Source organism: Maniola jurtina, chromosome 8, assembly GCF_905333055.1.
Source record: "Maniola jurtina chromosome 8, ilManJurt1.1, whole genome shotgun sequence".
NCBI lineage: Eukaryota > Metazoa > Arthropoda > Insecta > Lepidoptera > Nymphalidae > Maniola > Maniola jurtina.
This window is the reverse complement of record NC_060036.1, coordinates 7,458,452-7,485,298: the sequence shown is the minus strand read 5'-3', so window position 1 is coordinate 7,485,298 and position 26,847 is coordinate 7,458,452. Positions and strand designations below refer to the sequence as shown.

At 35.8% G+C, this 26,847-nt stretch overlaps 2 protein-coding genes and 1 long non-coding RNA gene across 5 annotated transcripts in view; 1 reads left to right on the top strand and 2 right to left on the bottom strand.

Annotated features, from left to right (window-relative positions):
* The window catches only part of LOC123867303 (putative carbonic anhydrase 3), a 28,631-nt gene extending 10,509 nt beyond the window's left edge, over window positions 1-18,122 (top strand). The window contains exons 2-8 of one of the 2 annotated variants that reach the window (XM_045909291.1): window positions 13,237-13,284; window positions 13,990-14,154; window positions 14,691-14,829; window positions 16,194-16,299; window positions 17,019-17,246; window positions 17,536-17,800; window positions 18,002-18,122. In XM_045909291.1, coding sequence (XP_045765247.1) covers window positions 13,237-13,284; window positions 13,990-14,154; window positions 14,691-14,829; window positions 16,194-16,299; window positions 17,019-17,246; window positions 17,536-17,781 — 932 coding nt within the window. In that variant the 3' untranslated portion in view covers window positions 17,782-17,800; window positions 18,002-18,122. Of the gene's footprint in view, window positions 1-13,236; window positions 13,285-13,989; window positions 14,155-14,690; window positions 14,830-16,193; window positions 16,300-17,018; window positions 17,247-17,535 lie in introns of both variants that reach the window. The other variant, XM_045909290.1, reaches the window with a different exon arrangement.
* Window positions 8,011-21,077, bottom strand: LOC123867305. The gene is made up of 3 exons (XR_006796380.1): window positions 20,996-21,077; window positions 16,336-16,340; window positions 8,011-8,022 (listed from the first exon to the last, which is right to left on the bottom strand). It is a non-coding gene; the product is annotated as an uncharacterized LOC123867305 (long non-coding RNA).
* A 2,674-nt stretch (window positions 21,078-23,751) lies between these two features.
* Window positions 23,752-26,136, bottom strand: LOC123867304 (coiled-coil domain-containing protein 12). 2 transcript variants are annotated; one of them, XM_045909293.1, is made up of 3 exons: window positions 25,659-26,136; window positions 24,337-24,475; window positions 23,752-24,214 (listed from the first exon to the last, which is right to left on the bottom strand). In XM_045909293.1, exons 1-3 carry the CDS (start codon window positions 25,805-25,807, stop codon window positions 23,984-23,986), a joined length of 519 nt encoding a protein of 172 aa, XP_045765249.1. In that variant the 5' UTR covers window positions 25,808-26,136; the 3' UTR covers window positions 23,752-23,983. The 2 variants fall into 2 exon arrangements, with proteins under 2 accessions (XP_045765249.1, XP_045765250.1); XM_045909294.1 differs by having other exon boundaries at window positions 23,752-24,196; window positions 24,355-24,475; window positions 25,659-26,131.
* Between the last annotated feature and the right edge of the window lie 711 nt (window positions 26,137-26,847).

Here is a 26,847-nt window from a genome sequence, read left to right as displayed (position 1 = left end):
AATGTCTAATTTGTCAGTCAGTCCAGAGAAATTAAAAGAAATTCAAGAGTCTACAGTCCAAGATCAAACATTAAGTCAAATAATTCAATATTGTCACAACGGATGGCCTGAACATAAGCGTTCAGTTAGTCAGTCAGTCAAATCTTATTATAGTCTCAAAGATCAAATATATGTCATTGATAACGTTGTCTTCAAATCTAACTGCATTATAATCCCAGAGTCAATGAGAGAGTATATATTAAAACTAATTCATTCTGCCCATCAAGGTATAAACAGCTCAATCCGTCTAGCAAAAACTACAGTCTTTTGGCCAAATATGCAAAATGATATAGAAAAATATATAGGTCAATGTAACATTTGTCTATCCTACCGTCGAAATAATAGTAAAGAACCAATTATGCAACATGAGTATGAAAACATACCATGGTACAAAATTGGTATAGATATTTTTGAATTTGAACGAACTAAATACTTAATGGTAGTTGACTATTATTCAAAGTATATAGAACTTGCCAAGTTAACATCAGGCTATTCAGCTAGCCAAGTAATTACACATTTAAAGTCAATATTGGCCCGTCATGGAATTTGCAGGATTGCAATAACAGACAATGGCCCCCCGTTTAATAGCAAAGAGTTTAAGTTATTCACTCAAGAATGGGACATAGAACACATAACTTCTAGTCCATACTTAAGTAGATCAAATGGTTTAGTTGAAAGGACTATTGGAACTATAAAAAATATGTTAATTAAGTGTAAAACTGACAAATCTGATATGTATTTAGCATTACTTTTGTACAGAAATACCCCTAAACAAAGTCAATATTCACCAGCAGAGCTGTGTATGTCTAGACAACTGCGTACAGTAGTTCCTACTGGAAAAGAAAACTTGCTACCTAAGCTTTGTGATATGAATAAAATAAAGAAATTAAATGAAAAACAAAAGTCATACACAAAATTTTATTATAATAAACATACAAAAATGCTTAAACCACTACATGTAGGTGATAAAATCTTATTTAAACACAAACCTGAACACAAAAAATGGGTTCCTGGAGTTATTATCCAGATAGGTCCTGAACCTAGAAGTTATCTAATAAATAGTGAACTAGGACAGTTTAGGAGAAACCGTCAGTTTATCATTAAACAGTCAGTACACACATAATATCATTTTCCACAGCACACAACACGGTCAGTATACCTATAAAGATGTAAACAAAATGAAATTGTTATTTGTTAGTAAGTTTGTTAGTATTTCAATTATTTAAAGATGTAAACAAAATGTTAGTATTTAAATTATTTTTCAGGAAAGGTAAAGGTTCAAAAAACAAATGTCAATTTTAGTAGTAGTCTGTCAATGTATCGAGAAAGGCAAAGGTTGTAAACCATGCAGCCTGGATAGTCATAAGTGATTTTCTTGTGGTGTTATAAAAAATAATGTTGTACTTGTACTATGTATATACTTGTGTTTATAAAATATAAAAAATCTGTCGTTGTCATAATAATAAAATTGTTAACAGTTAGTACCTAGTGTTAAAAAAAAAAAAAAAAAAGGGAGATGTTACGGTATTGTATTAGTCTGTGTAATATCCTAACGTCATCTGTCACTTGTCACATACTTGTCACTTGTCACCTATCGCTGTCTTGATACAATGTCTGTCTGTGTCGTGTGAATGGAAATAAAATCAAATCCAAGAGCATCCATCTTTTATTTGTAACACACCAATGAAATAGACAGCTAATGTCTCTTATGCTCTTATGACTTTACTCAGTGACTCTACCACCGGTACCTACGGAATAAAGATTCAAATGAGAAGAGCCGGTAAGAAACTCATCAGTTGCTCTTTTCAAATCGTAAAAGTTACAAATACTCGTACATACAATATTGTCAATGTAACATTGCACTGCCATCTTGTGGGCAATTGAAAGCTCAGCCATTTGCTTCTATGCAGCTTTGTCACGGAATATTTTGAATTTAATAGTCTCGACTTTATAAGTGTGTGTTTTAGGCTTTCTACATTATCTACATTATACGACTTCCTCTAGTTACAAAAAATCCAACCAAATATTACTTAGCTATACTTACCTACTATAAAAGTTGATGTCCGTGTCTACGTCCGCCACGTCCGCGTGGAAAAAATCTTTTCAGTAAACCGAAAACAATTTTTATTTTAATTAAAGTCAGTCAATATATCAATTCATAATCGGCCGTTTCGCAATCCTCTATAGGTTGGTGATTACACCAAACTATTCTGCAGCAAAGGGTTCAGAAGTTGGGACACAATCCAATGATTCAGGAGTTGAAACTGGATCCTAATAACAATATGAAATCACCATCAAGCGTCGTTGAATCGCCACGGCTTAGGAGTAGTGTACCCTGCAGTATCAGGATATTGGAGCCAGGGCTTGGAGTTCAATGATTTTTTTAAATATATTTTTTAACCAAGGTCTAAACAAGGTTCGAGGATACTTATAACAAAAGTTGCTTGCCAATCATTGTGTGAATACAGAGGCTTGTTTAAATTTTGATACAAGTGTAAATTCATAATTTAAATCACCCTCGACAGGTCAAGGTGAACAGATTTTCATCCATCAAACATAGCTAAGAGTAGGTACCCACTATTTCGATTATACAGACTTTCAGATAAAAGAAACCGCATTCAAATCAATCCATCCGTTTGAGCGTCATCTGCATCGAGGACCCGGGGTTAAAAATAAGGTAGGTACCTCCCGAGTCCCCAACGTGAGTCGAAAATAAATTTTGGTTTATTTCCTCGAGTTCCTGTTAAATGGGTAGGTAAATAGGTATTATTTGACCTGTCTATTATTAAAATATATAGGGTAGATACTAGGTACGCGTGGTTGGTAGGTAGGTAGGTACATATACCTACTTCGAACGGAAATGTTATTATTGAACTCATAACAGAGACGCTATTTTAATGCTATTGCATGTGCAGTTTATTGCTTACAAGAGCACAAACAAGAGCTAGTCCCAGAAAGCTATTTTCACTCTGCTCTTATTTAATAGTAGATAGTTAGATACATATACACACCTACACTACACCTATGACATCTCATATATAGGATATAGATCTCTGCAAGAGACTTATATCCAGCAGGAGGACTGACTATCGGTTGACGACGACTACAATAGAATAGAATAGATTTTTATCCAAGTAGACTTTTCCAAGTGCTTTTGAATCGTCAAAATAATTTACCACTGGTTCGGAATGCCATTCTTACCGAGAAGAACCAGCAAGAAACTCGGCGGTTGCTCTTTTCAAGCACGACGATGCTCTTTTTGAGTGACGACGAAGTGTCTAAAAGAAAAGAAATGTAAAAAGGCATGTAGGTATGTAGGTAGGTACCTTACTTAGTTGTATTAATGAAGTCACGAGTTACGTAGATATATTTTAATTTTTATAGCTATTTTTACGTATCAACACATAAATTATATCTCTATGCTATTTTTCCGTGTAATTATACTTAGTTACGTGTTGGTAACTAGTTGGATGATAATCTTTTACAGTTTGTATAGCGCTGATCGTTATCAATGGTGCATGCTGCATAAGCCACAGTGTACAGATTACCTATCTGTACCTATTTAAATGCAATTAAACCACCATATTACTTGAATAGAATACTACCGTGAAGGTTCTTCTCACTTCAAGATCATATTCTAAGATTACGTTACAAAGCAACACGTGCGTGTACAACTTTCTGACGCTTGAACTTAGTGATGATTCATTAATTTATTAACCGGTTAAATTAATACAATATATTCAATATTAATTCAATTCAATCAATATTTTGTGAATTAGTGCGCTAACTATTCAATTAAAAATCAACAAATCCCCTATGATACGGGATTTGTTGATTTTTAATTAAATAGTTAGCGCATTTTTTTGGCCTAGTTAGTATATCTAATGGCGGTAGTCACCTAAGACTCTTATTAGATTTATAATGTAAGGTATGTTCTGTAATCTTTATTAAACTGTGACGGTGTGACTCAGTCACTATCCGAGTTAAAATAGGAGACATGCCTTAACTGATGGCCGGTTTCAGATTAGCGTCTTTTCTGCGTGTATTAGCTTATTTTTTGTACGCCCTTATTTCGTACGGGCATAGACATGCTTACCTATATAAGCTCGTACGTGCAAGCCATCACTTCATCGGAATCTATAATATTCCCACTGACTGACCCACTGCTGGTTCGAGCGAACACGGCGGAATGAGCGCGTGCACGTGCGTTCGATTCATTCAATCGCGAAACGTAGAGCGCGTGTAAGCGCATACATAATATTATTATTATGTCAAAACGAGCGTAAATCGCGCAGAAAAAACGCTAGTCTGGAAAAAACGGTAGTCTGAAACCGGCCACAGAATAGCGATAAGTACCTACCGATAATAATTTGCCGATTTTAACCAGAAAACGGAAGGCTACAACCAGAAAACGGAAGAGAACTTCCGTTTTCTGGTTGTAGCCACTACGCTGGGCCACGGTAATAATATTACCGTGGCTGGGCACTAGCCTACGAATCCGGTGTCAAATTTGGGTTACCTAAACTTAGCAGCCAATCTGTTACGCTGGGGACAAAACAAGGTATACAGGCGTAGATTTCCCTTATATTAAAAATGCAAAACGGCGGAGTTCCGCAGGCGAAGGGTGCCACGGGACTCTATACTACACCTGCGCTATCCGTCCGTCCATCCGTCCGTCAGTTGGCTGCATCTCGTGAACCATAATGTTTAGAAATTTGACAGAGATGTGTATTTCTACTGCCGCTGTAACAAATAATAACAAAAGAAAATTCAAAAAAATTAGAAAGTGTTATTTCTTGTACGGTGGTACGGAATCTTTTGTGTGCGAATCCGACTCGCACTTGACCGATTTTTTGCTGAATTTGTGCCTGGCGTAGCATAGCTAGGATTAGACAAATCAATTTGGCACCGGAATGTAATAAGTACATAGTTTTATTCTAGAAATGCGTTGAGTTATCGTTAAACTTTACTTTGTAACAAATATTCACGGAAATCAGTAAAACGTGCAACCACAGTTTTATTGGCTTTCTACAATGATGTTCTTTGTACGGATATTTACCTAAGTATGTACTTAGTTTCAACTGGCTACTGGTTATTTTCAAAAGATGCGGACTGGTTATTTTCAAAAGATGCGGACGAGGCACCTACTATGTTGTCCTGGCATTTTACAAGTGATGAAATAAGTATGACTATTTCAAAAAATGTTGTGAATTTTATTATGATAAGTATAGTGCGCGACAGGGTGGGGACGCACCGCACACCCGCACAGCCTCCGCGCCAACCCACTGCAGGTGAGGCGTGAGCGCGGGTGATGTGCGGGTGTGCTGAGTTCCCCCGCCTTATACTTCGATTGCCATCTCAAACTGTCGCGTACTATATAATATTATATGCGTGTTATGAAGTAGGTATGGTAGGTATTGCCGATAGTCCTCTCAATTGAAATGCACAGTACAATTTTGATGATTAAACGAACTCACCTGTGTGTAGTTCTATCACAATTATAAGATCTAGCTAGGATACCCAGTCCTTGATCTTGCAACACTCAAAATTGTATTAAAAACTAAGTTATCTTACTAATTGTATATGCTTACAGTTCACTTTGTTGTAGGTACTTAGGATTGTAGGTATTTAATAAGATGTAAATTTAATTGTACTTAGTTATTAATCTTTTTGGAAATAAATTATTTGTATTTGTATTTGTAGTTACTTACAAATTAGCCGATACTATAGCTAATTTCTTAAACTGGTCCATTTCAAGTAGGTAAAGATTTTTATATAAACCTGTGAGGATGATACTGCCATTGGTGCAATTAAAGTGCCATAAGCCTACTTTGTCGCATTAGTTTACGAATTGCGAAAAACCAAATTAAACTTGAACCTTAGAGTCCTTAAAGTCTGAGTGCTGATTTTTATGTATAATTACGTTTGTATGGAAAATCTCTGCGCACATTTATTGTTCCCATTTTGAAGAATATACAATACTTACTTACCATTAGCAGAAAGGTAAAAAAAAAAATCAAAAAGCAGAAAATAAATTAAAAGAACCAAAAATAAAAATACGCATTACTTTTTATTCAATGCAAAAAAAAAGAGTCGCTTCATTCGAAGTTTTACGTCATACATTCTTATAGAAATTACATTAACATTTTGTTTACGGGAAATCGCTATCGACAATCAGTTATTATGTCTTGAATTATGAAGTGCTTTATTCGGATTCGTGGCGTGTCTGTATAGCATGTTATAGGTACCTAAATAACCCTGTTTGGTAGACATTTGCTATTTTATTTCGATGTCATGATAGGTAGCTGTACGTGGTCTATATTATTAAGGTTATTCGATTTTTACCTATCCCCGGCGCAAAGAGAAGAGTGCGATTCCGTGCCACGCGGAAGACGGCACATGACGGCAGACGGCGACGTCATTGCCATGACGACGACAGGTATTTTTAACCGACTTCAAAAAAGGAAGAGGTTCTCTATCAGGACTGTATGTTTTTTTAGTTTGGTGAAGATGTGATGAATATTTGCAAATAATGTGGTTTGCAATGATCCTGAACGTCGCTTATATGATCCGGTTTTCTGCAATCGTCCAAAGATTTTTGCAAAGAGCTGATTTTTTCGATTATCCAACGACGTATTACGCAAAGTATTTTTTCTGGAAAACCGTAATTTTTAAATTAACAGATGACCTCATTCAGATTCCTACGTTTCCTCTGTTGCGTTATCTTGGTCGGTGTCTGAACGGGACATAGTTACGGGGTTCTGATCAGTAGGAAGTTGGTTAGGTACAGGATCAACGCATACAGCTACTTACTTCACCTATTCAACGTAGTTCCACCAAGTTTGAAGATACTTTGTACTCGTTGAATTTGTCTCAATACCTAGGTACCAAATAGTTGGTACCTAGTCACAGTGATCAATGTCTTATGTTGGAGTAGGAAAGTGGTGGGAAATACGCCACATGTCGGGAGTGATTTAAATTTTTAATTTACCCTTGTTTATCATTTAATATGAAGATACAGGATGTATAACCGATCTATCAATAAATAATTAATTACCTAATAATGTACCTTTGTGTATCATGGAATAGATACTTAATTATTTATAATAAATGCTAATGAAGGATCAATTTGATTCGTACCTATCTATTTGGCCGTATAATACTTAAAGTATATCTAGTACCTATACTTCCATACTAGTGTGTCCGTCTGTTAGTCAATGATTGTCTGTTAGCTTTTCGCGGCTAATCCACTGAACCGATTGATGAAAGGCATAGATAGCAAAGCATGCATCCCGCATTTGGATATACCTGGTCCGGCGGGAAAAATATTAATGCTATAAAAAAGCAAACTCAACGGATTAAAATCGCAGACAGGTAGCAGCAAGTTATTAATTTAATTATAATAAATCATTTTGCAGATTCAACATCCTTTTTTGGGTTTTTTGTAGCACTTTTTATGAAATAGGTCTATGTCATACCAACATAGTTATACTATGTAGTTACTATGCTCATTCTATTGATTCTAAAACTTAAAAGGTAAATGAACCTATTACCAAGCACGATTCTTGATTACGATTATATTTTTTAGTAGGTAAGTATCATTGCTATCAAGTACAAGACAACTTTTTCATCCATCTTCAAAACATACTAAGGTTTTTCTAAGAATTTGAAGTAGTTAAGTATCTTTATGTACCTACATACCTACTTAATAAATAAGTAGGTAGGTAAGTAAATAATAACGCAAATTGCAAAAGGAGTAGGTACATTATATTATCTACCAGTACAACCTACCAACCAATTGAAAAGGTTTTCATCCATTGTTGTAGCAGTAATTTTTGGTAATATAGCGTATCGGTGCAAATTACTTACCAATTATTTCAGAACAATGTGTAAACCGGGAGTTCAAGGAGTTAGTCGAACATTGTTTGAATCATTGCTATTTTGTAAATATCTAGTTATCAGTGCCTACTATAAAATAACATACTGTCTTCCAATTACAGGGTCATCAAAACTGGAGGCAGTCGTGGCCATAAAACATTCATGCTCTAGGGTTGTTTGAAATCGAAAATGCCAATATCAGCGTGTCGTCTGTTGAATCCATAGATATATGTAGTTGAATCATAGATAGACAAATATATGTTTGTATGTATGTAAAGTGTATAATATATGTACCTACTCGTATAGAAGGATGGATTTATGGATGGATGGATTTATAGGTGGATGGATAGACTGATAAATGTATGGATGAATGAATGAAAGGTCCAAAAAGTACCTACCTACTAAGTAATTATAAGCAGTATAAACTGCTTTACTGTGATGTTTCTATTCTAACATTTCAAGAGCTGTAATAGCAGTAATAGGTAGCTACCTATTTGAACAGTAGTTTTTGCACCTCGGCCGTATTACTTTCATCATGTCGCACTTAAATAACTATTACTTAATACGCAACTTAAAAATAGGGTAAAAATAATGTTTGTTGTATTATTTGTCTAGATAGACAACTGACCAGCATCAGTAGATAAGTACTCGTAGGTACCTATCTTTTATTATTCGGTCATTGACAACAACAGAAGGTCAAAATAAAGTAAATTACTCCAATTATATTATTTATATCAATGAACTTGATACACTACGCAAAAAGTTTATGGCACAATTTATCAACTAGCGTCATTTGTTAAGACTTAGTAAACCATTTGTTAAGATTTATTAATAGACCTTTAACAGTGTAGGTACAATTAAGACAGGCTCTTCCCAAAAAAATTGGTACAGTAAAACTTGTGAAATAATTCGTATCAAATACATAATGATTACAAAAACCCATCGTTTTGTTTCGTTTTAGGGGTACGTCCCGAAAGGTGCCAACGGGACCCTATTACTATAGCTGACGGACCGTCCGTCTGTCAGCTACCTGTATATCTCGTGAATCCTAATAGATCGAGAGCTGCCACAGAATGTGTATTTTTAATGCCGCTATAACAACAAAATTAAAAGAAAAAAATAAAAATGAAACTGTTATTTCTTATACGATGGTACGGAACCCTTCCTGTGCGAATCCAACTCGCACGTGACCGATTTTTTTGTATTCAAATAAATTTTGTAATACTTTTGCAACGGTTTTAAGGTTGCGCTTTACTTATAAGCTGTAAAAATCTGAATTTAGTTATGACTTATGCACCGTTTCGTCAGTGTTTCTTTTCTGTATTTGTATATTGATGCCACCCGATTTCACCCAAAATGCATGTGAATTATAGGCTCCCTAATCGTATTATGACGTAATCTTCCGATTCATCATCATCATCATGATCAACCCATCGCCGGCTCACTACTGAGAATGAGTCTTCTCTCACAATGAGAATGGTGGTCATAGTCCACCACGCTGGCTAAGTGCGGATTGGCAGACTTCACACACCTTTGAGAACATTATAGAGGACTCTCAGGCATGCAAGTTTCCTCATAATGTTTTCCTTCACCGTTATAAGCAAGTGATATTTATATTTCTTAAAACGCACATAACTTTGTAAAGTTACGAGTAGTTGTGCGTGCCCGGAATCGAAAACCCCTGGGCCCCCAGCAGGCGGACGTCTTAACCATTAGGCTATCACGGTTAGATCTTTAGATTGTTATCTATAAGATATATTATCTACAATGAATTTTAATATTTTTACCCGACTACGGCAAGGCTAAAAGGAAGGGTAATGATTTTAGTAGTCTATGTATGTATGTATGTTTGTATGTCAGCCTAGCGTCTAAACTACTGGGCCGATTTTAATAAATGAGGTGTTAATTGATTCGTTGTAAAGGTCCGGGTGACATAGGCTATATTTTATACAAAAAATTGACCTAACGGATTTTACATTAAAAAAAAGTGGAAGTCTCCTAAAATTATTTTTTGCTATTGGTCCAGTGGGATGTCAAATGAAACAGGAAACAATTCTGAGTTCATGAATATAAATCTACTACAACATTAAAATATACCAAGCGACAAAAACAATTTAACTATAATATTTCAGCGTTTACTAAGACGATCGCAGTCGGGTTTTAGTTTTCAACTTTATCTTGTTACAACCACAGATTTTTTGCTTTCGACGACGACATCAAGTTCTAGTAACGCGTCTCCGAGTTAATAATTTTTATATTACATAAAAAATTAGGCACCTTGAGCTACAAACCACAAAGCATTCCAGAATTAATTATGTTACCTACCATTCAGAACAATATGATATTATGTCACGTTTGAATCACAATTACCATTATAATATCTAGTAGATATGTATTAAAAAAGAAGTAGTTATACCTACGTTGATATTAAGTATTAATTATACACTGTCATTGATATGCTGTTCAATCTATGTTCAATGTTATAAAATAATCGTAAATCGTGAGCTAATTACCTAAGTTAGACTATTGCGAATAGGTACCAGCTAGGTAAATGCCAAAATTTGACGTTGTAAAGACCAAAATAATCACTCAAACAAGTGTAAATTAAAAAATTTCAACACCCCCGACAAATCATTTTCAAATAAATAAATAAGTATATCTAGGCAACGTCCATCTTGACAGCTTGACATTTGTCAATTGACACTTGAATATTATGAACCTAAGGGTTATCTAACCTTCTTTTCTACAAGAAAACTAGAAAATAGCTGATAACTTTTAAACGGCTGAACCAATTTTTTTGGATTATAGCTAAGAACACTCTCGATCAAGCCACATTTCAAACAAAAAAAACTAAATTAAAATCGGTTCATTCGTTTAGGCGCTACGATGCCACAGACAGATACACAGATACACAGATACACAGACACACAGATACACAGATACACACGTCAAACTTATAACACCCCTCTTTTTGGGTCGGGGGTTAAAAATAAAGATTCCGACGAATTGAGAACCTTCTCCTTTTTGAAGTTGGTTAAAAAAGGATCCTAAAGTCGTTAGTATTATATATTCTGTGCTAAAGCTTACACTAGGTACCTACTTTAGTTATAATATTTTAACTAAATCACAGCATTCTCTTATTACATAATGCAGCGGTTATTTTTATTGTAAAATAATTTCAATTTTCCGGTGTTACATTGAACACAAAGGGAAATGTCATGCCTTCATATTATGCGAAGGCAGGTACCCACCGTGCTTAGATGGAAATAGCGCGAAATAATGATGATGGCATCAATCATAAGCCTTGCAGCAATAAATAGCAAAACGTAGGAAGGTACCTAAACGTAAGTAGGTACGTTATTCGGATGACTGCAAGAAAATGTAAAAATATAACAGGTAATAATTATTGATTGTAGCTTTTAGGTGCATGCTTAGTTTTTCTTTTACATAAGCGAGCATTTCTATTGCCCATGAACACTGTCCATTGCCAGAGTAACCGTCAATGCGTTTCCGTCAAAATATTTCTTAGGATATTGGTTGGTTGGTTCATAATTTATTGCCATTTTGAAGGAACACCGTTACTGAAAGTTGATTCTACAATTTGCAACAGATAGAAATGAGCTGGAGTAGCAGGAATCTGGATACCAGTCATCCACTATCCAGGCGGCGTGGGTGAAACTTGTTTTTATGACGTACCTAAGAGGGAAAGTAATACTGATACCAATATGTCTGACCTAAATTCTGCGACAATACTAAAGACTCATCACACGACCGCCCAAAAAGGAGTGTAATGTTTTCAGGGCTCATGTATGTGTGTGAGTTTCTTTATTCCACCATAACTTCTTAATGTCGGTACAGATTTGAATGTATTGGGTATCGTTATAATCCTTATATTATACCTAGTCACACTGGTTATAAAAATTCTACCAACATGGTTTTTTACGTTTTAGTTCGTTTTGTGGCAAGGCGACGTGTTTTTTTTAATTAATTACATATTTACCCGACTGCGGCAAAGCCAAAAGAAAGGGTTATGATTTTAGCAGTCTATGTATGTATGTATGCATACATACATACGTAGACATGTTCCACCGTAGCGCCTAAACTACTGGCCGATTTTGATGAATGGAGGTATCAATCGATTCGTCGTAAAGGTCCGGGTGACATAGGCTACATTTTATACGAAAAAATTGACCTTACGGATGTTACATGAAAAAAAAGTTTTTTTTTGCGATTGTATCGAATGGGATGTCAAATGAAAGAAAAGAAAATTCTGAGTTCATGAATATAAACGTACTACAACATTAAAATATACCAAGCGACAGAAAAACAATTGTACTGTAATATTTTAGCGTTTATTAAAACCATCGCAGTCGGGTTTTAGTATTTTTTTCGGAGTTTGTCCGTAAGTCGGCGATTCTCACGATAAGTTTTGTGAAATTACCTACTGCCATGAAAAAGTATATATGGCCAGACAATGGGAAATCCAATCTCGACTCAAATAACTATTGAGTAGATACTGAGGTATGGAAAGGGTTAAATTGCAGAGGTTAAGTATAGGCCGTGGCTGTACTTACAGTGTAAAGAAACCATTGTCAACAACCGCAAGGTCACGCACGATAAAGAGGACTTTCTAAATAAACAAACAAAAATATAATCGCCAAAACCTGGCCCTATTTTATCGCATACCTATCTAAGTAGCTCATATATAAATATATATATACGCGGATAAATATATCCGCGTCTTCATCCGAATAAATTTAAGTTAGTTAAATCCCGTGAAAAGTCTTTGATTTTAAGGGACATAAAAAATTGTTGCATGTTAGTTTCCAGAATGCAAGCTATCTATCTCTTTGCGTTTTGGCGAAATCGTTTCAGCGGTTAGGCACGAAAAGACAACAAATAGACAGACAGATAGTTGCTATCAGTGGTCGCCCACTTTTTATAGTTGTGATTTTTTGTAATATGCGAAATGCAAAATGTGTTTGTTTGTTGGTTCGTCCTTCAATCACGTAACAGAGCTACGGATCGGCGTGATTTTTTGCATGGGATACATAGTGGAAGACCTGGAGAATGACCTAGGCTTCTAGTTGGATACGTTTCCGACGCAAGCTGTGTGTTTTTCTTGTTTTTAACCGACTTCAAAAAGGAGGAGGTTCTCATTATTCGTTGGAATCTTTATTAGTACGTGTGGAACGTTCGGCAACATGCCTACATACTCGTAAAGTACGTCTACTGCCACTAAAATAAGATCACCTTTGCCTATTTAGGTTTTTGTGCCTCTGAGTTTTTCGTATACCTACTTAAGCTTTTTTGTTTCAGCGCCTGAGCTCGCTTGTGGTGAAGATTTTGGATATGATGGAGAGATAGGTGAGCATTTTTTTTACTTTTGCGAAATATGGATCGAGGCTGTGACGTCCTACACTTAGTGGGTAGAGTACGAGATTGCACTGGAATGACAGGATAGATAATTGTAGTATAGAAGCAGGCGTTATTTTGCGGACGTCCATTATATACAAGGAACCACAAGCTTAATTTGCTATAATCCGCCAAACCAAAGAAATCTGTATGGTGCAACATGCAGCATGTGACATGCACCGCTCGCCCTCCCACTGATAAACATGCAGGAAAAGTCAACTACCAAGCAAGCCATATGCACCACCACCACGCTGCACCTCACGAATCCCAAAACCTTCTTTATAATTAGGCATTGTAAGGTCTACATCTCCTGAAGATGCTCCGGTGTCGGGGCGAAATATGCGTCGAGTGCTTTGGGATTCGTGTGGTGCTGCGTGGTGGTGGTGCGTATGGCTTGCTTGGTGGCTGGCTTTTCCTGCATATTTATCAGCGGCAGGGCGGGCGGTGCATGTTGCACCATACAGATTTCTTTGGTTTGGCGGATTATATCAAAAGCTTTTGGTTCCTTATGTACCTATAGGGTAGATAATATCATAGTTAGGACTAAGAATTCAAAAACACACTTTTTCATTTTTAAAATATGGGTATATATATATTATCGACTCGGATCGGATCCTTTGCGAAATTATCTTAATTTTTAATACCAATTTATTTCAGGTCCACCATATTGGGGTGATCGGTACAGGGAGTGCAGAGGCAAGCATCAGAGTCCAATCAACATAAACATCTTGCGAGTGAAGCAAGTGGCGCTGCCCGACATAGATTTTATAGGCTTCGACGACCCTATCGACGATGTACACGTCACCAACAATGGACATACAGGTAATGGCGATAATGAAACTGTCCTGTAATGATTACAGAGAACTTTGATACCTTCACAACGGGAAGTACCTACCCTATAGGTTTTCTTGATAGACACGACGGACGGACAGACAGACAGAAAACAAAGTGATCCTATAAGGGTTCTGTTTTTCCTTTTGAGGTACGAAACCCTAAAAAGGGTAAGAAATATTTGTAAATATGTACGGAAGTCCCCATGAAAAATAATTTAATTGAATTTCTATTTCAATATTCGGTTTTTGGTCAATCTTTTACACCAAATACCGAAACTTTTGTATACGAGCTAGAGACCCGTGACACGCGGACAGACAGACAGGCAGACAGTAGAGTGAAATTAATAGGGCTCCGTTTTTACCTACCTGTATGTAATGTATGTACCTACCTACCTAACCTATACCTACTTATGTACAAGTGTTTGGTATTAAATGATTTCGTCTGAAGAATTTGATTTCTGAAACCAAATCTGAAAGCTTCTTGGTGTAGACGCAGCATAATCTGCTTGAAATATTATTTTTCAGTTCTGATCGAGGTAGAAAACGAGCCCCATCCGCGAGTGAGTGGAGGCCCTCTGGACGGTAGCTACGTGTTCAGTCAGATGCACTTCCATTGGGGAGACAATGACACTTTTGGTTCAGAGGATAAAATTAACCACAGAAGGTAAGAGAAACCATCTCTATTGTCGTTACGCTACTTTTCTATAAGGAATTTTAGTGCTCTCGTCTGGCTTTACACTGATTAGCCAATGTCAAGTTTGTAGTTATTTACAAGTTAAACTATACATATAAGTATGGACTTCGTCTGTGCCGGCGCCCGCCGACATACACGCGGCGCCCCTTTAGAGCGCTTCCCAGTCAGTTCCACCACCAATAAACACCAGCAGAACGCAAAAACCGGCCACTTATAACAAAAAAACACTCCAAAAAAGCACAACACGCGCGCCAGCAAACGCTACCACAGACGAAGTCTGGAAGTGTCTATAGATAGCCACAAGCGGATATTTGATATTAAAAATTATACCTACAAGGAGCTTTTTATTAGCTTTTAAAATGTGTTCCTAAAAATATTCAATTACTAGCTGTGCCTTATGAACCGGCTTATGAACCGATTGACATGAAATAAACACTAAATGTTAAGTGAAGCTTACTACAATATATTAGTGAAAACCGTATCTAAATCGAATAAGCCGTTTCTGATGTTAGCGTGCACAAACACACAGACAAACAGACAAACAGACAAAAATAAAATTAATTACAATTTTGGGTTCGGCATCGATATAATAACAACCCCTGCTACTTTTTTTTATATATTTCCATTGTACAGACACCACTTTTCTACAATTTTATTATATGTACTTATTCAATTATTAATACATACATGGTAGCGTATGACACTTCCTATATTTTTTGTAAACATAGAGAGACATTGATATGGATCATAGGTGTACCTACCTGATAATAACAATAATATATAGGTATTGATAAAATAATAATTGATGTCAAATGGTAGGTAGATATAACAAATTAGTTAATTTTTTGTTTTCGCATATTTTGCAGGGTTTTTGTATACTTAACACTAGCCGATGCCCGCGACTTCGCCCGCGTGGATTTAGGTTTTTTGAAATCCCGTGGGAACTCTTTGATTTTCCGGGATAAAAAGTAGCCTATGTGCTAATCCAGGATATTATCTATCTCCATTCTAAATTTCAGCCAAATCCGTCCAGTAGTTTTTGCGTGAAGGAGTAACAAACATACACACACACACACATACAAACTTTCGCCTTTATAATATTAGTGTGATAAGTGTGATGTGATACCTGAGTATAATATGATTAATTCACGTCTTCCTTCATGCATATATACTTAGCATAAGAAGTGCCTAGATAATTTATCTTTGGCCTTGTCTTTGATTAATTTAACAAGTATTCAGTGAGAATTACACATATAGTACATTGTTAAGCAATTGTGTTATATTAATAAATAAATAAATAAATTAATGTATAGTAATAATTTTGTATGTTTTAGTTTCGCAATGGAATTACATATGGTATTTTACAAAGAAGACTACAAGTCGATCCAACAAGCTGTGAAACATTCTGATGGGTTAACAGTACTGGCCTTTTTTTATGAGGTAACCGAAAATGAGCTAAGTCTCAGCAAAGTCTACTTAGACTTTGCTCAGACTTGCCAAAGTTTTTACCTCTTTAAGGGTTGAATATTCAGAAATCCTTTTTTAGACGATGTCATAATGGTTATCGGCATACCAAACAGCCCGATCCGTCCAGTAGGTACTTTTAGTTGCGCGTTGATAGATCAGTCACTTTTCCTTTTAGACTTGCTGATTCCTGCGACTACGTCCGTGTGGATCTAGGTTTTTCAAAATCTCATGGGACCTCTTTGATTTTACGGTATAAAAAGTACCTAGGCTGTGTGCTAATCCAGTTATCCAGGGTATCTCCATGCCAAACAGTCGAACTCATCCCCAGTAGTTTTTACGTGAAGGAGTAACAAACATACAGACGCACACACACACAGATCCAAACTTTCGCCTTTAATATATCATTAGCTGATGCCCGCGACTTCGTCCACGTGGATCTAGGTTTTTCAAAATCCCATGAGAACTCTTTGATTTTCCGGGATGAAAAGTAGGCTACGTGTTAATGCAGGGTATAATCTATCACCATTCCAAATTTCAGCTAAATCAGTCCAGTAGGTTTAGCGTGAGACTAACCAACATCCATACATACATACAAACTTTCCCGTTTATAATATTAGTAGGATATTAGTGTGATGGCTAAGCTTAAACCTTAAATAGCTCTTTGTTCATTGAACTTATTATGAAACGTCTAGTTGGATCGTCACAAGCACCCCGCGTACGACGACATCACGTCCGCGCTCGCCAACGTCACCGAGCCGCACTCCAGCGTGGTGATGAGCAACCCGTTCTCCTTCCTCAACATCCTGCCCCTGGACCTGCGCCGCTACTTCACCTACAGGGGCTCCTTGACCACGCCGCCGTGCTCGGAAGTCGTCATATGGCTAGATTTCGAACAGCCTATACGACTGGCACATGATCAGGTACGCTTATGAGGGTTCCGTATCTCTAGAGAAAGCCGTGCCGCCAAGCGATTTAGCGTTCCGGTACGAAGCCATGTAGAAAACAAAGGGGTATGGGTTTAATAAAAACTGCCATACCCCTTCCATCTTAGACTGCATCCACACTTACCACCAGGTGAGTTTGCAGTCATGGGCTAACTTGTATCTGAATAAATAAAAAAAGAGAAAAGAACGAACCCCTATAGAATCATTTTATGTCTGTCTGTCGAGACCTGCCAAGGGAATCAAACCTTTTATTTTCGTTTTTCAGATCGAGGCATTTAGAGAGCTGCGATCGGCGAATGGAAAGATTACCCACAACTTCAGACCGATACAACCGATCGGCGATCGCGTAGTGTTCTACAACATAGACAACAACTACTTCGCCTACAACGAAGTCGATGATCCTGACGAAACTGGCTCGGGAAATACAAGAAAACAGGGAAACAACAGTAGCTTTAAGTTTAGGTTAAATATTATTTTTTACATAAGTATATTAGCATTATTGGCAATATAGTTACACAAAGGATAAAGGTGTACGCAGACTTATCCGAGCCGAACGCGTCGAACGAAACGAATTTTAGAATTCAATTTATGAAACCGATCTGTCTGATTCGGACACGGAGAAGTGAACGAGGTTTCATGAGATATCATATATCTATACTTAGAGAATTCTAAAATTCGTTTCGTTCGACGCGTTCGGCTCGGATAGGTGTGCGTTCACCTTAATAGGTCAGGGCAAGTCAGGGCTACCAATGAACATAAAATATCGTAGGCCGACAAGTTCGTTTTATGATGCGATTGATACTTAAAGTTCCTAACGATGAATATTTAAATAAAGCGACATTCTAAAATAGATTATTGTATAGAATACAAAAAATCGTCCAAGTGCGAGTCGGACTGGTTGTACCGTCCTACAAGAAACAACTTTTTTTGTTTAATTTTCATGGCGGCCATTTCGAAATTTTTAAAATTTGTTGTCATAGCGGCAATAGTGACACATTCAGTGAAAATTTCAACTCTACCTACAACGTACGGACAGCGGAGGCTTACACTAGCGGCACGCTATGATGGCCGGTTTGACACATTACAATAGTGATGTGGAATGTCAATTTATTCTCGAACAAAAAACAATTAAGTTTTGTTTTTGTACCTGATTAAATAGGTTTAATAAAACAAAAATGTATATGTTTATTTAATTTATTTGAACGAACTGAATATTTGAACGAAAATGAATATACATACTTTATATGCACACAAGAAACATATGAATACAAAAGATACCAAAAAAGGTGCCACAAAAGGCCATAATTAATCAGATTCGTCCATACTACTATTTTCACTGTCGTCACTGCTATCATCACATACATTAATAATTATATGTTCGTTTTCTATAATATTATCTATTTTCACATCTCTTTCATAATCTTCCCTTATTAATTTAACAGTTCTATTCACAACCTTTTCCCAGTCTCCTTTAGTCACATGTTCACAAGCTTCTTCTAATAATTTTAGCATTTTTTTTGTGGTAAATGGGGGTTCTGTATTGTGTCTTGCAGCATATCCCTTAATTTGAGCCCACACCAACTCAATCGCATTATACTCACAATGGTAAGGCGGTAACCGTATAACTCTGTGCCCATGTTCTAATGCTATTTCGTCAATGACGTATCGGATCTTGGTTGGTTTGTTTTCTTTTAAAAGACGTACTAATTCCGCTTTTAACATATTCATGTTTGCATCTACGCCATTTTTACGAAGCCATGCGACGATATCAGCTTTCTTTTGGGATTGGGCAGGTGGCTTGTCAATTTGCATCGAGTGGTATGGGGCGTTGTCCATAATTATAATAGATGGTTCAGGGAGGCTACACAACATTGAGGTAAACCATTCAGTAAACTTTTCTCCATTCATGTCTTCATGATAGTCTCCAGTGGTTTTTGACGCAAAAGCCATGAGAGAACCTTCGACAAACCCGTTGATGGTTCCGGCGTGACAAATTATAAGTCGCGATCCTTTTCCTACAGGAACTTTGGAAGTAGATGCTGCTGTGTCATCGTTCCAAGAACGGCCTACAGTATGGTTAGCATTAAAATAAGCCATGTTTCATCCAAGAACACAACATTTTGCCAATTTTTGATTTCTTTCACTTGCCGTAAAAAAGTATACCTTGCCATCGCTATATCAAATCTTTCCATCAATATTTTGCGTTTGTTACATTTTTTGTATCGAAATCCAATGGTCTTCAAAATCTTCGTTAAAGAACTTTCCCCACCGAAGAATAATCCAGCTTCCTTCAGTGAATGCACCAACTTTTTTCTTGTTGGATACTCCTTCTGTAAATAGTAGCCGTAAACATGTCTTCGGATAGCATCGGCATCAAAGCTATCGATGCCTACGACTGGTTTTGCTCGTTTTCTCTTTTTTGGTGTGTGAAGTTTATTTTCTTCTGTGCCAGTCTCGCCATATTTTTTTTTAGTTATCCGTCTAACAGTTCGTTTTCCAATATTAAGCGCATCAGCTACGCGTTCAACCACTGACGTTATAGGTAAAATTGGCCCTCCATTTTGAGCTTCACGATCGAAATAGTTACGAAGGCGTATTACGAACTCACGTGTCTGACTATTTAGAACAGTTCTCTGCGTACGTTCGGTCATATCGACGAAATCCACAACAAAGGGCTTGAACAGAGTCCAAATTAACGAGCAAGGGTCAACAGTAATGCAGTATCAATATTTGAAATCCAAAGCCAGGTCAAAACTATATCACAATCGCATTGCACTGACAGTTTATACTTTTCGAAGCAACGTCAATTCGAAACTGCTTTGTTTTGCATTGAGCATTGACGCGAGTTTGCCGGAGGTAGTAGTTGTGCTAGCCAGCGATCCTATGTGACGATCGTATTAGATTCCATTTTTAAAAATTTATTGATATTTTTTTGCGATTTCAGAGGTTTGTCCACATAGTGAAAATTGTTCATATTCACAAGTACATTCACCCCTTAAATGGTGCAAACTGATTTTTCTACACTTGTATACATTTAAGAAATCAATTTAATAAATAAATTTTGAGTCCTAAACCTAAAACTACATTCGATAAAATTTATGAATCTCTGCACATCACTATCGTCAATAAAGTAATACAATTATTTCCTTCAAAGTCGTTATCAATTAATACGGAACTTCATGAGCGGACAAACGTCAAACCGGCCATCATAGCGTGCCGCTAGTTTAGTAGATACCTAATAGGTCCCGTTGGAACCCTTCGAATACGGAACCCTAAAAAGTGCTGAATGCTGTGCTTTTAGTCTTAAAACTACTCACACCAAACTACAACGCGCATTTTAAGCAACCTGTAACCTAATCTCTAATACTAATAAATTATCCCAATAGTTATAAGTAAATCGTCAGTGAAGTTCTAATACGTAAGTAAGTTTTGGCGGCTTTTAACATTTTAATGCCATCCGATGAAGGTACAGTTATTTCGTCAATAACTTCATTTTAAATAAGTACTTTTCAAAATATTATACATCAAGGGATGCTAACGAATATTAATTTATACTTACAGTTTTATTTACTCTCCTGTAAAGTAGACTTTTTGACTTATGCACTGTTAGAACTTCACTGGCGAAATGTAGATTGCGTAGGCAATTGGTGAACTAGTGAAATGAATTTATTCAAAATCAATAATCATAAACTATACGCATGTAGGTAAGCAATGTTACCTATAACTAAAATTAACGAAAGTACTGAACTGTGATACATAACAATTTTATTTAACGTTAATGATAAAATAAACTACATTTTATCTGTATTTTTATTACATACTACCTATTCTTATCTTAAAAAAAAAAAAGTATAGTGCGCGACAGGTTGAGATGGCAACCGGGGTGGGGACGCCCCTGATTGCCACCACAACCTGTCCGTCCGTCCGGATGTCTGTCTGTCCGTGGGTCACAGACCTCTAGCTCGTCGGCAAATGAGTTACAAACCTGAAATATTGGTATTTACCCAAATATTGAATTAGAAAATCAATTTAGTACCTAAATTGTTTTTCAGAAAGGCCCATACATGAAAAAGGAGCCAGGTAGAATAAGGAATGGGGGGCCACCAAAGTGGTCAGTTTAAGACCAATTTTGTGATGGGGGCTATCTCAAAAACTAAACTAGTTAAGAATATGGAATTTCAGTATATTATGTACCGTATGCTGTATTTAAACAACAAATACTGAAAACAACAATTTACAAAATAGTTTGTAAGCTATCACCAAAACAAACGAACATTTTTTGAGTTTTCTTTCACAGGCGATTTTCTAGCTTGGAAAAGAAATACTACATCCAAAATATGACATAATTATGTACGAAACGGAACCCTAAAACAGCGAGGCCGACTCGCATTTGACCGGTTTTTTACATCTTTGTCTAATTAACCCCCAACCCAAAAAGAGGGGTGTTATAAGTTTGACGTGTATATCTGTGTATCTGTCTGTGGCATCGTAGCTCCTAAACTAATGAACCGATTTTAATTCCCTCTTTTATGTTTGAAAGGTGGCTTGTACGAGAGTGTACTTATAGTCCGGGAGCCACCAATCCTGAAAGCTCCGTGACACGGATTCTAATATTTTTAATAAAAAATAAAAGTTCACGTTTAGACGAACAAGATTTGCTTGGTCGGCGTGGATTTGATTTGCCGGAAATATTTTAATTAAATTTTTTATTATTAAATTTTCCATAATTTTTTTCCGTCATCACGGATTTTGATCAAACTTATATAGAATTTTGTGAAATATTATATTTAACAAAAAAATATCCGGCCGACCAATGATTTTTAGCCGGAAAGGTCACGCATACCTATTTCAATGGTGTGATAAGGGGTAAAATTTATCCATTATCACGGAAACCTTTTTTTTTTTTTTTTTAATTCATGCGTTTGAATGTAAAACTTATAATTATCTTGGTATGCGTGCTCACAAACTGCCGAAAGTATCGCGCATACCAAATTTTAACTCTCCGCTTTTTAACGGTTTCTATATTTCTGTAAAGACTGAGTAAGGCAGATTTTTGGTTTAAGTTGAAACCTTGCATGAGTTCGTCCCTTTCTATTCTCTACGAATTTAACATTTACCTGCCTCAAAGATACACAATACCGTAAAGTGAGGTTGTTTTACGACAGGGCTGCATAGTGTTAACTCTCTTACTCCGGTTTCTTTTCAAGTCCATAAGACTGCTCCAAGAGTAAGTGAGATAAGAGTAACATCGAATTTATGTTAAAATTTCATAGGTCTTTCTCTCTTACTCCGAAAAGGTCACAGCATACCTACGTTGCCCTACAGCATTTTGGGGGTTCAGATCATTTCGACATTTCAGTCTGCTGTTTTCCTAGCTGTCAAAAGTGTCGTTATTTTGTATAGCTTACTACGCATCAGCATTCTAAATATATTTATTAATTTAACAAAATTCACTGTTGAATATTTACAAAAAAACATTTTTTTTGGATTTATAATTATTTTAAAATTGTCAAACCGTCTAATATTTGTACATCTTTTGATATTTTAATATGATAATGATGTAGATGATTATTGATTAATAAACTTGAATTGAACATATTTTTTGTATCAACCTTTATTTATTGTATAATCAACCCAAATAAAAATTTTCCTGAATTTCCTCTTTTCCATATTAATTTGTATAATAAATAGTTAAAAACTTAAGGAAGAGACCGAGGTAGAAGAAAGACTCTAAAAGAAATGTCATCAAGTAAGTAAAATCTATAACAGTATGATCCTCACTCACACAATAAAATTTGGTATGCGCGATACTTTCGGCAGTTTGTGAGCACGCATACCAAGATAATTATAAATTTTACATTCAAACGCATGAATTAAAAAAAAAAAAAAAGGTTTCCGTGATAATGGATAAATTTTACCCCTTATCACACCATTGAAATAGGTATGCGTGACCTTTCCGGCTAAAAATCATTGGTCGGCCGGATATTTTTTTGTTAAATATAATATTTCACAAAATTCTATATAAGTTTCATCAAAATCCGTGATGACGGAAAAAAAATATGGAAAATTTAATAATAAAAAATTTAATTAAAATATTTCCGGCAAATCAAATCCACGCCGACCAAGCAAATCTTGTTCGTCTAAACGTGAAGTTTTATTTTTTATTAAAAATATTAGAATCCGTGATCACGGAGCTTTCAGGATTGGTGGCTCCTCGCCTATTAGCTATTAATCCAAGAAAATTGGATCAGCCATTTGAAAGTTATCAGCTCTTTTCTAGTTACTGTAACCTTCACTTGTCGAGAGTGTTATAAATTTTTAATTTACACTTGTAGGAAAACCAAACTTCACCTATATAAAATCTGCATAAATTAGAAACTTAGAGTTTATAGTTTATACTGTGTTATAAATATTAGTTTTATGACTCCACCTTTTAAATTCATGTTTATAAAACATACTTTCTAAAATGAAACAACTATAATATGCAAAATACAAAGCATCTTTATTACTACAAGACTTAGATCCGGTTTCCATTTAAGCGGAGTGGAGAGATGTGTTCAGTAGACCAATCTGATTTTTAAAAGATGATAATTTTTGTAACTATTAAGAATCTGATAGATAGATTGACCGTATCTCCTCTTCACTCCGCTTAGGTGGAAACCAGGCTTTAGCATACAAATTATACCTTAATTCCACAAAAGATTATCTACTTTTCAATCATCATCTGCTGGTCTATTTTCATTCATGGTCACCATAGCACTCAGGTTTTCTTCATTGCCATGCCTCAATCGCTCCCAAATCAATTCAGCTATAGCCTTTTGTGTTCTTCGCTCAAGCTTCTCTAACTTCTTAGAGACATCTCTCTTAAGATCCCAATCAGGCTTCCGAGGTGCAAGACTGGATATATCCAAATCTTGTAAAACTACCTGTAATATAAAATTGTGCTTTGTGAAGGCCTGAGGCTAGGTTCAAAGATTTTGTTTTAATAATTATAAAGTAGAGTATTAATAGAGTAGAGTATTTCAAAGAACCAGAATTTAACATTTAGGATAATCCTTTTGCATACAATTATGTATGAACTTACCTTTTCTTTGCCAGCCTCAACTAAATCTTTAACTTCTTCTTCAACTAATGATGGTGCAGCATCAGTTAATTTCTCTTTTTTTAAATCTTCATCTTGTGGCTTGTAACTTCGAAATTTAGGCCTAAAATATTAACATTAATTAATTTTGCAGCACTTAACATTGCAGCATCTACAATTTTCAAAACAAATTAATATAGGACAATAAAAATCATCATCATCATCAACACATTGCCTGCACCAGCTCACTACTTACAAGTTTCCTCTTAGATTAATTTAATTGCTTTAAAGTTAAAACATATAACTCCTAAAAGTAATAGGTGCCCAGGATCGAACCCCCACCTACTGAATAGGAGACAAACATCTTAACTATCACAGCTCTTCTACTGAATATAGAATAAAAACCGGCCAAGTGCGAGTCAGACTCGCGCACCGAGGGTTCTGTACTTGGGTATTTTTCCCCAACATTTTGCATGATAAATCAAAAACTATTATGCATAAAAATAAATAAAAATCAGTTTTAGAATGTACAGGTAAAAGCCCTTTCATATGATACCCAACTTGGTATAGTTATCTTACTTTGAAAATTAAAACACATTTTTTTTTTTTAATGATGTAACCACAAATTCACGGTTTTCAGATTTATTCCCTTATTTGTGCTATGAGATCTACCTACCTGCCAAATTTCATGATTCTAGGTCAACAGGAAGTACCCTATAGGTTTTCTTGACAGACACGGCGGATGGATAGACGGACGAATAGACAGACAGACAAACGGACAAACAGACAGACAACAAAGTGATCCTATAAGGGTTCCACTTTTTCTTTTGAGTTACGGAACCCTAATGAAAATGAAACAAATTATTATTAACATTTCTTTAGCAATGACAAGTTTATAGTTAAGAATGAGGCCTAAGTATTCCATCATACCAAATATCAATTAAGTTGTGGCAGTAGCAGTAGTAAATACCATAATATCTCCTCCTGGTTAGCATTAACAGCATGAAGCAATTGATCACTGAACAAACATATACAGCCCAAGTTTTTGTTCGCTAATACAATTTAACTGCATAACCTATGACTTACCCGGCTATAACATGGCCTATGATGTTTGACTGTCCTGAAGCTGATAAATTGAACAACAACAATTTAACTGCAGTCAACCCCTTGAAGCAGTTACTTCGTGACCGATTACTTCAATGCTGTGGTCCTTGTACTAAGTACATTGCACTTATAAGGAACATTGCAGGCAAAAACTAACTTGTCATGAAAGAAAGAAAACAGTCAATATTTAAATTTTAACTCACTTCGGAAGTACAACAAAATCCCCTTTAGAAGCAGTGTCTTCATCGCCTTGGTTGGGAGCTTTTCGTTTGAGGGTTTTAAGTCTCTCCTTCCTTTTTAGGGCCTGTTCTTCTAAATTTCCAATACCTTCCATGGTATCTAACACTACCATAACTGTTTGTTGATAACGAATACGTCTCAATTTGCTTTTAAAATACTTATTTTCGCCGTAATAGTCTAGTGTACGTGTAACACAAAATTATTTTAGTCACTTTTTCACTTAATCTTCATCTTGGTTATGATTATGTACTGTAATTATTACTGTGTTCTATTTTACTTCACCATTATTTTTGTGATGGGTATTTTCGTTACAATTTCAAAGCAAAAACGATGAATTATGAAATTGTGATATAAATTACAAGCAAAACAACCACAAAACAAATTGACAATTGTTATGAGACAATGAGATAAGAGCAGAGGGCAGAGAGGGAATTTTATTTTGACATCATTTGTCACATTTGACATAATTATCATTTGACATTATACCCACAGATTATACTCAGGTTTCTGGTAGAGTTTCCTATCAATAGTCCAATATCGATAGACTATCGATAGTCCTTCGATTAAAAACTGCAACCTATCAATAGGTAGTATTGCCACGTAGCAATACTATCGATTTCCTGAATAGTTTCGAGGTCAACTATACATAGGCAAACTATCTCTAGTTTCTAGTGTTCTCAATTACGGTTTTGGTTTTCCCTAGTTTCTGTAGAAATTCGCCCTGAGTCGTCACGGCTAACATTGTAAGTTTGTCAAACATAGCAAGTCGTCCGGCTCAATAGAAATTGGCATAGAATTGAAAAAAATCTGCAAAAACTAATTTTCTAAACTTATTCTTAGCAAGCTAAGAATAAGTATGCCTGTATGCGTTTTTCATTTCATTCAACAAAAGTAAGTAATCCAAAGATTAGATATTTTATTATCTACATAACATAAAAATAATTTTTGGGTTTGTTTTATTTATTCCAATTTTTAAAATCCACTGATTAATTTTTAAATGAAAATAGGCTTTTTCCTTAAAACATTAAATTCGAATTTGTTTGACAAAAATAGGACCTAAGGAAAATAACGGTAATATTATTATTTTAGCTAAAATTGTAATGATGGTTCAGGTTAGTGTGAACTGTGATTAGGATTTTAAGTGCACTTGTG

Bases quoted from the DNA above. Each gene is read 5' to 3' on its own strand.
- LOC123867304 (XM_045909293.1), bottom strand. From the start codon at position 25,807: ATGGTAGTGTTAGATACCATGGAAGGTATTGGAAATTTAGAAGAACAG. The intron at 24,476-25,658 runs GTGAGTTAAAAT...TTAATATTTTAG, and splicing joins GATTTTGTTGTACTTCCGAA to GCCTAAATTTCGAAGTTACA. The intron at 24,215-24,336 runs GTATGCAAAAGG...GCCTTCACAAAG, and splicing joins AGGTAAGTTCATACATAATT to CACAATTTTATATTACAGGT.